A 12380-nucleotide genomic window follows, 5' to 3' on the forward strand; every position below is an offset into this window, starting at 1 on the left:
GGGAAAGTAAAATAATGAGAAACGGTTTGCAAGTCAAAGTTTTAGTTCCAAAATAGTAACAGCATTTTTTTATTCCTCTTTCTTTTTTTTTTTTTTTTTTTTTTTTGTTAAATTTGAGGCCAAGCCAAACAGAGGAACAATAACCCGTCAGCTTGGAACTGCAAGAGATATTGAGATATTGTCCTGGGAGGGTTGGGAGAAACACTGGGAAAAGATTCACAGGAGATGCCCAGGAAGGACCTGTTCAAACTCAGGGTCAGGTAAATTCTGGGAGGAATATTCCCTATCTACATATGAACACTCCTATATTCCCTACTCTGGGCTCAGCACAAACAACTACAAGGAGTCACTGGATTCTGAATAAAGAACAAGGCACTCCAGGGAGATGAAGATTTGAAGTATTAAGCAAATTGCTCTAGACCTGTCAGGATCGGGAGCATCTCAGGGAAAGCCAAGATGCCATTAAGGAATAAACATGTGCTGCTCAAGAACTGTTAAAGGCTTGTTTGGTGAAGCAGTAACAGTCCACAGTAAAGTGGGATAAGTTGGCATCAAGGAACCAGGAATGTTCAGGCCATACATCATAACAAACCACAGGAGTGACATTTTATAAATGCTGAAAAAAATCATGAATCATTCAAGGTTTAAGAGGAAACAGCATCAGACATTTAAAGAGCAGACTTTGGATTTTACAACTGAAATTGAGAACATCAGCAGAAACAGTCCAAGGAAACCAATCAAATACAGCAGCAAGTCCAGAGTTAAATATTCTACACTGCCTAATCTTACCCTCAGCACAGCATTTTCCAGAGGGCCAGGGAGAAGGATGCACCTATCCATAGTTTCATCACGTTATTCATAAATTACTTTAATATAAGAGTGGCCTGCAGGCTTTTCAATTACTCTGAAAGCTGCAACACTCAACTGGGTGCAGAAGAGATTCTTAAAACTATTTTTATTGTACTCCAGAGTTACATCTTTGCTTAGAGCAGCCTGGTCTAGTGGAAGGTGTCTCTGCCCATGGCAGGGGCTGGAACAAGATGAGCTTTAAGGTCTTTTCCAACCTGGATGATTCTGTGATTCTTTAATCTGCTCCCACCACAGCAAAGCATCTGGCTCACAGATGGACTTCTGGTTTTCCAGATCCAAACCCTGCCCATCTCTTGCATTTCAAGTTAAAGCAGTGGCCATAACTGAGAATAACAAAGAAAATGGATCACTACCCAATGACTGAGGCTGAGCCTGAATCATCCTGTGCCTCATTCTCCACAGTAATGATGGATCAGAACTGGTATCAGCTACTATCAGTGGATACTTCCCAACATGGATTAGACAAAAGGATCAAAAATGCTGATCCCTCCACCTCCACCCCCAGGAGTCAACAGGGAAAGAAACAATTGCCTCAACTCAGAGGTTGAAGACAAATGTGTCAAGGGAACAGAAGTCATTGCTAGAATTTTGCCATTATCATGTTTTTCCCATTTTCACCAGCCATCCAACAACATCCTTATTTCCAACACAGCAGTGATTTTCTTCCCAGCATCAGAGAGGTCCTACAGGCTCAGACCTCCTTGGGACAGCAAAAGCAGCTCTAGAAAACTCTCCAAAACCCTTGATCCATCAAAGGGCACACAGGGAAAAAAAGCCAGTTCCACAGGTGGTGCTTCTCTGTCAGGCCTGAAGTGGCTCTGCAACTATGCAAGACAATGGAAGACACCATGGAAAAGGGTAAATCTGGGAAGCTGGATTCAGTAACTCTTAGCTTTGCTCCCAAGGGACAATGCCTAACATTTAATACTGCAAAAGCTTTCATAAGAATAACAGGACTGATAGGAGTCAAACTTAATGTGGTAAGAGTTTGACCAAAACAGTAATTATCTGTTCCTTTTAAAAATAACTAAACAGAGCACAGAAATACTTTGCTAATAGCAAAGTATTTGCTGACTTAGTTTGAAGTGGAGCCAATACTAAAAAATCAACATAGCCACTACCCAAAGCACCATGTATATATGGAACAAAGATATAGGATCCCAGAGAACAGAATATGGATTTCTGTGCCTGACTAGGTATGAAATTCAGGCAAGAAAAGTGAACAAAACATAGGAGCAATGAGTCAGTTCAGTGAGATCCTGGGGCTGCAGCTCCAAGTGACACAAACATCTTCTCCCATTCAGGAAACTTTTTACGTGACATTTAGTTTTCAACACTGGCCAATGATATTCTAGGAAAGTCTCACAGATAAATGCTGCTGTCCATACTGGCTTTGGAATTCTCCATTAAAAAAAGGTTTTCATAGCCATAAATTGACCCTCAGGCTTGAGGCTGGAGCAGGTAACACATGCAAGTGCACTCAGAAACTGAGCACTGGGGGGGGAAAACACAACTTCTCTCCTGCCAGATTCATATTAGTGAGCATTAACAGTAGCTTATTTTGAGGTTAACACCAAGGTCTTTAACACTGTGCAATCCTGATGGCAAAAATGCTCCAGCAGAAGCCTGATGGGAAGGACACAGCCCATCCATGCTCAGACTGATAAGCTGCTGTTTCCCAGCACAGGGACAGAACTCAGGCTTTATATAATTTGGAAAAATTGCATTGCTGACACTCAGCTGTCAGTCTGTTGATGCATGACAAGGCTAAATCTGAGCCAGAGACAGAGCAATCAGTGCAAGGACCCAGAACTCAAAACCCACTGAGACAACACCAGGAGGAGCAGGAATGAGCAAACATCTTTCTCTTGGTAGTAACAAGACATTAGTCTGCCCAGCTGCTTGAGAAATCATAGCCTCAGGCACCAGTTCTGCATTTATGACATATACAAATACCTGACTGTTCTCCCACTACAAGAAGAAAATTACAACCTACTCCTGTGGAAGATTCAGGCTCTTCCACAAGGATGTTTAGGAAGTGCTCACAAACACACCCAACTTTCCACACATCCAGTAAAGTCCTCAACACTTAAATTTACACACATTTAGTTGCTTTGTTGGACTGGGGCATGGATACAACTGAAAGTGTTATGGTTTGTGCTAGAAATTCAAGCAGTTCTAACAACCAGGGGCTACCGAATAGATGTAAACATCAGGTGCATCCATGTTCGAACAGCTACCAAATACATCTATTCTCAGGAAGTTGGTAAGAAGGGATCCATCTTGGAACACAAAGGGTGAAGAGGGTTCCCATTTCCAAGGGAAAATGAGAAAATGGGTAATAGATCAAATGGTTTTGTCCTGTGAGACTCTGCAATGAAATGAGCCATGTGGTACTTAAAACGCTGCGGGACAATCACACACCTGCTCCAAGGCTCCTTAGAAATTCTGGAGAACAGATGGACCAAAATTAGTCTGGGTTGTATTTTATAAACTAATTTCCACTAAAACTCCTTTGCTTAAAGAATTGTGAACATTGTTAATGCAAGGAACATAAATCTACCATAGAGTTACTGGACTCATCAAGTCTGAGTTTTACAAACCAATCATTAAAACCACCTCAAAATCAAAACAGAGACCTGCTAATAACCAGACCTTGGAACAAACACTGCTGCTCTCTATCCCAGCACTGATGTACAAGTGTGTCCCTGTTCCTTCACCTGATGCCACCAAAAGCTAAAAGCACAGGCACCACAAGGGAAGGTTCCCTTACACTTCCCAAGACAATTCCAAGTGTAGCATTGTCCTATCTGCTATACAAGTCTTTACCCCTTAATGACATCTGCCTTTAAAATGTTAATATTACGTTGACTTCAGAGCTACCATATTCATTTTGCCAGCATTGGGGTGGAAAGTTGCCCCCATGAGGCTGGAATATATATTGGGAGGTAAATGGAGAGTCAAAGAAGCAATCTGAAAACCTGTTGAAGTCTAAGCCAAGCAATGATCCCAGGAGCCTTCCCCTTGTTAAAGGGTTCATTGCCACCCTGGGCTCTTCTGCAACAATTCATAAAGAAATTATCTGATGAGTCACAAATCCACCGAATTGTATTTTTCCCTCCTTCCCCTCCCCAACATCCACTTAACTAATGGCTTGAGTGTAATAAAACTACTTTGAATCATAAAATCACAGAGTCATTAAGGTTGGAAAGGACCTCTAAGGTCATCAAGTCCAACCAACACCAGTTTGGTTGGACTTGATGACCTTAGAGGTCCTTTAGTGATGGTTCATCACTAAACCATGTCCCCAAGTGCCACATCCACACATTTTTTCTTCCAGGGATGGTGATTCCGCCACTTCCCTGAGCAGCCCCTTCCATGAAGAAATCTTTTCTAATATCCAAGCTGAACCTCCCCTGGCACAGCTGGAGGCTGTTTCCTCTTGTCCTGTCCCTTGTTCACTGGGAGCAGAGCCCGACCCCCACCTGGCTCCCCCCTCCTGTCAGGGAGTTGCAGAGAGCAAGAAGGTCCCCCCTGAGCCTCCTTTTCTCCAGGCTGAGCCCCCCCCTGCTCCCTCAGCTGCTCCTGGTGCTCCAGACCCTTCCCCAGCTCCATTCCCTTCTCTGGACATGCTCCAGAACCTCAATGTCCTTTCTTCTTCCACTTATGGTGAAAAAAAGACGACACTGGTAAAGGATTCATAATATACACAAAAAGTGTTCACTTCCACTGTTTATCACCATGACTTGGCAGGTCTTTAATTAAAATTAAGATCTTACTCTTAAGTAACTGATCTGCTTATTTCTGGATCACTTCATCTATTTACAAAAACCCTGAAACCTTATACTGGCCTGAACACCTGTTAAAAGGTGTATCCCTCCCAATGCTGATTGTTGGATAATCATACCAATGGGAGTGATGGAAAAATTCTGCTTTGAGCAAGGAATTTGGATGTTTGCTCATTATAAAACCCATGCAAAGAAATACAGATCTGGACCATATCAACATCTCTTTGCTCGATTTAATACCCATTTCAAATCTCAATGGACAACAACTTCAACTTGCTCCAATTCTTTTGCCAAAGAGTCAAGTCAAATTCTAGTTTAAGTGTGACAATGGTTCTCATTTCAAAAGACAAATTAGATCCAGCACTTCTGTAATAAGATTCTGTGGATTCAGAGAAATCTTATCTATATTCTTGGGACTCTATTTGCTTTTTTGAAGGATAAAAAGCACTCCAGAGCAAGCAGTAAAATGGACACGAGAGTGTTTGAATATATAAGATACAGAAGAATCCCAGCTCTGCCCTGCCAGAAAGGGGCAGTGCTGCCTCCACCATCCAGCCTGAAGTTGACAGGATCTCAGTTTTAGCCACACAAACATTTAAAAAAACCCACCAAACCAAATGGTTAAACACTCCCAAACAAGGCTGCTGTTCAGCACCTTTGAAGTCAGACACTGGAATGCCTGTGAGGTGTGGTGAACTCCTGCTGGCTCTGCTTCTCCAGCACAAGGGTCATGCACGGATTCAATTAAAACAGTTCAGAGTCTGGGACAGTTCAAAACATCCAGCACCTTAAAACAGGCACTTTTATTCCACAAGAGATGAGGCCTTCAGTGTTGCTCCAGTGACAACTAGCAGTTACGAGGCAATTAGTAGGAAAAAAGAGTAAATTTAAAAAGCAAAGTAGAATGTGCTCTGAAAACAAAAACTTCATTCAGCCAAAAAGGGAAAACAGTTCATGGAAAAAACATCATCATTATTAGCTCAACACAGATTTTTTTGGCTGCTCTGTCCCTGATGTTTGGATGTACAGTGTATTTCCCAAGCAAAGACATTTAGGTTTGTAAACTCAAAGTTCATCACGTAACATATGATTAATTTCGTGGTAATTAATACTGCTACTACTACGAGACCATTGTCTTCCAAATATTCCTTCATGTGTTAAAGCTCATTTCTGAAAATATTGCGGGTTTGAGACTGAACTACTTTATCAAAGCCACAAAAAACATTTTAAACAAGAACTTCAGTAAGAAAAGAGCCAGAACTCCAAGCCTCACATTTCTCAACTTGAATATCAAGAGACCTATGCAATTCATGTTGCCTCAAGTGCTCAGAATTCTAAAAGGACATGCAAAGGCCACGCAGAGACTGGCACATGTCACCAGCTGGAAGCTACAAGACCTGCCCCTACAGCTCCTGAGGTTGGTTTCATGTGGTTTTGAAAGTGAGATCACTCCAAGATAGCAACTCCTCATATCAGTGAGTAAACACCTCTAATCCCAGCCAGCAACAGCTATGATAATCTGCTAAAGCCAGGAAATACCCTCAATGGGTTAAGAGGCTAAAAATTAAGTTTGTCGTGATTTATTCTATCCCTACAAAGCTCACATAAAAGCCGTAAGGGCAGCTGACATAGATCATTTAATATGGGGTTGCTTTCTCTGTGAGGGCTTAAGGACTGAGTTTCAACCCAACAAGTGATAGTTTTTTTATAACTCATCAGTCCACAGGTGATAAAAAATAAAAATAGAAATCTGAATATTTCTGAATGGGGTTATGTCCATTCAATCCCCTGAGGCAAACAGTGCAGACAGATGAAGGTATTTCAGGACCCCTCAGAAGATCAGCTCTCCACTGCTCCCAATATACAGTCTTTAGTTATTTGGAATTTTAGATGAGCCTATGGAATGAACATGAGTGAAAAATAGTCCCTTATGCTATAAACTGGAAATAGCCATTGGTGCAGTATTTGGAAGCTGACTAGGCAAGAACCCTTTTCCCCACTCACAAGATACCAACCCGAAACAGCCACATAACTACAGAGTCACTGACTCCTGTTCCCTCCCAGCAGCAAACGAGCTGCAGCCAGAGAGACTATTTCTGACCCTGCTCTGCAGCTGAAGACACAACAGATCACAGAATCATCGTCACAGAATCATGCAAGGGCCTGGGTTGGAAAGGATCTTAAAGCTCACCTTGTTCCAACCCCTGCCACGGGCAGGGACACCTTCCACTATCCCAGGTGGCTCCAAGCCCTGTCCAACTTGGCCCCGAACATTTCCAGGGATGGGGACTCTACCGCTTCCCTGGGCAGTCCCCTCCAATGCTGAACAACCCTTTCCATGAAGAAATTCCTCCTGCTGTCCGACCTGAACCTCCCTGGCGCAGCTGGAGGTCATTTCCTCTTGCCCTGTCCCTTGTTCCCTGGGAGCAGAGCCCGACCCCCACCTGGCTCCTCCCTCCTGTCAGGGAGTTGCAGAGAGCGAGAAGGTCCCCCCTGAGCCTCCTTTTCTCCAGGCTAAACACCCCCAGGAATCATTAAGGTTGGAAAAGACCTTTAAGATCATCAAGTCCGACCATCAACCAAGAGTGAATAAAACCAGTAAGTTTTCTCAACTCTTGCCAAAAGAGATGTTTCATCATCACAAGTCATCCACAACACAAGTCAGAACGGGAGGTTCAAGGGGTTGGGAGAGAGCTGAGTCATTTCTCCCTTCTCCGTGGGTCACAAATGCAGAACTGGTAATTCACCTGCACAGCAGGAGATATTTGGCTACTGTTTTTCAAGTGCCCTGATGCTTTCAGCTTCCCTCCTTTAGGAGAGCAGCAGTTTGCACTCTAAGCACTATATACACAGCCTGCAGGTCCAGGCTCCAAGTGCCAGTCAGAAAATCATCCCATCTCCTTTGTGGTAGAGGGAGAAAACACATCTGAACGGGCATCTCAGGGTGCACAACCAGCCCAAACACTCAGTTGCATCATTTCTAGTTAAAAACAAGCCCATTACTGTTCACACCAGGAAAAAACCTTTTTAAGACGTGATTCTTAAGACACTTATGCCTGGGCTTCATTCGAAGACAACCGGCATTGTTTCAATTTTTGAAAACCGTACAACCACCTTAGATTTCGTGCCTGCAAGGAAAAAGTTTGAGGAATCCACAGCTCTAGTGCTCCAAGTGTTGGCACCATGCAAAACCAGAAGAAAATACAGGACAGGACAAGAATAAGCTCTCTCCAGAGGGGCAGGGAATGGCTGGAGCTGTGTCAGGGCAGGGTTAGGTCGGATATCAGGGAAAGGTTCTTCCCCCAGAGGGTGGTTGGGCACTGACCAGGCTCCCCAGGGCAGTGGGCACGGCCCCAAGGCTGCCAGAGCTCAAGGAGACTTTGGACAACGCTCTGAGGGACAGGGTGGGATTGTTGGGATGTCCTGCACAGGGCCAGTAGTTGGACTCAATAACCCATGTGTGTCCCTCCCAACTCAGGATATTCATGATTCCATCTCCACAGAGACTAAACCAATGTAGAGAGGGCAGCATTTTCCCTACTTAGGGCAAGGAACTTAATGTTCATTTTATACTATCAGGTAGAAACCATGAATCTTATAATTACTGACCTACTTAAAGCCAGCCAGAGCCACCTTTTCCTGCAAAGTTCAGATTCACATAAGCCAAGAAGCATCTTAAAAAGCACAAATTAAAGCAAAAAAAAAAATACATGGGCAGCTGTTTGGAGCTTCCACAGTCAAAAACTGCAGACAGTAACAGAAAATAGGAATAAGCAGTTGTTTGCATCACAGACCAACTTCAGATGTGTTCACCTACCCCAAAGCAACTTGAAGAATCATGAAATATTTACAGTGATTTTGTATCAATAGTTCAGCATCTTCACTACTGAATACAATTTATTTTTGAGAGATTTCACTGTAAAATGGCAAAGAGACAGGAGATGGAAAAAAGGATGGCAAGCTCCAATCCTTTGGAAAAAAACTATAGCTAATATCAAGTTGGGTCGTATTTTAACAGGACTGGCTAAGCAGCAGCAGCACATTCACATTTGTTTCTGCAAAGAGAACAAAGAGCACTGGTCGAGTTTTTTGTTGCATCTCCCCGAAAAAACACATTAAACATAAATCATAAATTGTAACAGTAAAACAGGTAAACACTGTTAATTCCCTATTCCCACACTCACAAGGAAAAGCTGAAGGATAACCCTGTTCACAAAGAGCTCCCTATCTGCACTCAACCACATATGCACACCATCCCAGCTTCCCAGAGTTCCTCAGGACTTCAAATGGTGACCATTTCTCCATCTCCTTAAGGATGAGCTCAGTGGGGTTTGTGCTGAGGACTGAGGAGCAGCAGCCACTCCATTCAAAACACAGCCTCACGCCCCAGCTCAGCGTGGCTCAAGCTGTAGTAAAGCAACAGAAGCCATGAGAAAGTGCTGGCACCAGGGAGGAAATTCTCCTCCAATTCCAAGGAGGAAGAGGAGTGCAGGACTCTTGGCAGGCAACAGCTCAGGGCACTCACTTTCTCTCCACAAGCACGTTGTTTTATGTAGGTGATGTCACAACACAGGTATTGTCACAACGTAACTTGGTAACATCACGAGATTTAAGGCCTCCGTGTTGGAATTTATTTGTGCATATTTAAACGGGGCTGAATGGAGAAAGACATTGGTTTTTCCACTTGCTTCATCCAACTCCTGCTTTAAGCCAACTGCTTACACTAAAAGTAGCAAAATTACCAGTTAACAAGGAAAAAAATGAACAGGCTGAAGGAAATCTGCTTCAGTTCAAACAAAATGCACATTCAGAGGCTGTGAAGGCAAAGTCACCTTTGTGTTCCCTCTTACCTACTTTGCCCTTAGCCAACCAGGAGTCCTCAACACCAATTTTTATAAAAACGTATTTTTTAAGGAGACAGTCCTTCAATGAGCTCAGAAGAAAAGAAAAATTCAATGACCATCCTGGATGCCTTTATTGCTGGCACGAAAAATGGCAGGATGGATTCTCCGTCCATCTTAGATTGACAGAAATAGTGCCAGACTTTTTCAGCTCCACGGATGCTGCAGCTCCAAAAGCAGACTCTAAAAAAACATTCCTGCCTGCCTGATTTTGTCTTTTTTTTGGGAAAACTTGTATATGATTTGCAGTGTTTCCTTTCAAACCCAGGGTCGGTACAGCTTTTGAATAAGGGAAGCTGCAAGTAGTTAAGTATCTGAAAAGAAGCTCTTTCTGGTTTTAATTACACCCTCCTACATCCTGTGTGAAATATCCTTTTCAGATATACTTTATTCACACAGAGGTTTGAACTGACTGAAGAGGCTTTGCCATACCTTGTTCTTTCCCCTCAATACAAAAGGTTGGGAACAAGCACAAAACACAGGAAGGGAAGAGTAAGAAAAATACAAAGTTTAACACTTCTCAGGCAAATTTTACAATGCAGAGGTGCTCATGCAAACAAGAAATCGGAAGGACATTTGTATTCAGGGGAAGACTCTGCAGAGACTTCTGTCTCAGTCTGAAATTCAACATTCAACGTAATGGAATCTCTACTGAGCCCTCAGCAGGAGCTCTGTTTAGGATTACCCCAATACAGGGGTTTTCAGAGCCTTTAGGGATTCACCATCTTTCCCAAGACAAGGGTAACACTGAGCTCCAGCATCCTCAGGAGCCTGTTAACTGCTCACATGCCTTCACTAAGCTGGTGCTTAGTTTGAACTTTCAAGCGGGTTAAAATCAGGCAGAAAGACAGTTTGACTCCTTAATTTGTAGCAGGCTGAGGGCAATTAAGCAGTCACACATCTAATTACTAACAGCACATCTTAAAATGTTTCTGTGTAGCTTGACTGCTGCAATTGAATGAAAGAACAGCAAGTTAATGACGGTGAACCCCGACACCAGGATCGATACCCGAAGGGTGATAAGAAATGACAACACTTCTTTTAGTTTAGCATCAGAAACTCCAAATGTTTGTAATCACATCCCCTAAACAAAACCCACACGCACCAAGACGCCTTTGCCACTGGACAGCTACTCCCAAAGCTGAACCTCCTCTCCAACTTCTTCCAGGGAAACTTTTAAACAGATGTTTGTTCCTGAACGTAGAGACACGTTTGTTTCCCTTCCTAAATCACTGCTTTTCCATGCAGCTGGCAGGACAGTCCCCTCAGCAGATGTACTGAGAAGAAAACAGGGAAGGTTTACATTGGTGCTGTTAATCAGCTCGTGAAGCCCTTCTCACTTAATGTCATAAGCCCCTAAAAACTCCGTGTATCCTCCTTCTGCCCTCAGCCGACCATCTCCATCATCAACCAAGCAACCCTGCCAGCCTCTTCAGCTGCCGTTTAGCACTAAAATGCTAACGCGAGGTTTAAAACCTTGTGCCCTGCAGCAGTGCCACTCCCGCGTGGAAAAGCGGGATACCCACCTTATGGCAGCCAGGATAGGTTGCCATGGTGTTGAGGGTAGAGGTGCTGGGATTCTTGCTGGTGCTGGCCATGATGTTCTGGATCTGGGTGAGCTCCTGCCTCAGCACCTGCTTCTGGTGGAAGCTGAACGCCGGGTGGTTGGATGCCATGGTGAAGAGCAACAGGAACTCATCCCCCGTGCGGCCCTCGTTGAGCTGCAGCCCGTAGTTGTTGATGACCGAGTCGATGTGTGTGAGGGTGCGGAACAGGACCCCGGCGGCCTCGCGGTGGGCAGAGCCGAGCAGCGCCAGCGACACGAGCAGCTTGCTGCGCACCACCTCGTCCGTCAGGTTGGTGAGGCTGCCCAGGTCCGCGGGGTTGTTGGCCTTGATCTCGGAGTCGCGCAGGGAGTGGTAATCCTTGCGGGCCAGGTCCTCCAGGCAGGCGCCCAGGAAGCGCAGCTCCAGCGGGATGCACAGGTCCAGGAGGCCGCAGAGGAACTCCACGCGCTGCGGGGAGGGCAGCTCGGAGAACCAGCGGTACACGCCGTCCCGCTGCAGCCGCGGGCACCGCTTCTCCACCATCGTGCCCCGCGCCCCGGCGGGGGCTCGCACACCCGGCCTGGGGCAGCTCCGGGCGGGCAGGGCCGGGCCGGGCCCCGCTGAGGGCGGCGCAGGCCCGAGCGCTGAGGCGCGGCCTGGCCGCGGGGTCCCCGCCCGCCGGCGGCCCCGAGGAGGCCGCTGCGCTCCCGTTCCTTCCTCACGGGGCGGCTCCTCCGTCCCTCCGCCGGGCGCCCGGTGCCTCCATCGCACAGGGGCCCCGCTGGGGCCGCCCCGCCGCCGCGGGAAATAATCCCTTCACGGGGCGGAGGGGGACGGAGCGGCGCGCACACACCGCCTGCCGCTGCGCGCAGGGCGGAGGGATCCCACGGTGAGGAGGCTCGGCCGCGAGCGGAGCGCGAAGAACAGGGAGCGACGGGCGCCTTCGCTCCCGGCCTGACCCCGCGGCGGGACACGCCCACCGCCACGCTGATTGGCCCGGCCGGAGGCTTACGGCTGCGGATTGGCTGGCGGCGCCCTTCGCCCCGCCCCCTGCCTTGCGCACGGGAGTGGGGTCTGGGGGCTTGTCAATTCCCCCTTAGCCCCGCCCCTGACGCTGATTGGTCGACAGGACCCTTAAATAGGAGAGGGGGGGGAGTAACAACCTTTTCTGTGTGGCCGCCCGCGGGGAGCGGGAGCGGCGGGGCTGGGGAGGCGTCCGCCCTCGGTGGGCTCTGGGGGGCGGTGACCCCTCTCAGGGCAGGGCTGTGCCTTGC

The 12380-nt window shown here is 46.3% G+C and overlaps 1 protein-coding gene across 1 annotated transcript in view; it reads right to left on the reverse strand.

Moving 5' to 3' along the window:
* The window catches only part of ZCCHC14 (zinc finger CCHC-type containing 14), a 53160-nt gene extending 41140 nt beyond the window's left edge, over nt 1-12020 (reverse strand). The window contains exon 1 of the mRNA XM_032700916.1: nt 11086-12020. Coding sequence (XP_032556807.1) covers nt 11086-11649 — 564 coding nt within the window. The 5' untranslated portion in view covers nt 11650-12020. The remainder of the gene's footprint in view (nt 1-11085) is intronic.
* Nucleotides 12021-12380: the final 360 nt, after the last annotated feature.

This window comes from Chiroxiphia lanceolata, chromosome 13 (assembly GCF_009829145.1).
Source record: "Chiroxiphia lanceolata isolate bChiLan1 chromosome 13, bChiLan1.pri, whole genome shotgun sequence".
Taxonomy (NCBI): Eukaryota; Metazoa; Chordata; class Aves; order Passeriformes; family Pipridae; genus Chiroxiphia; species Chiroxiphia lanceolata.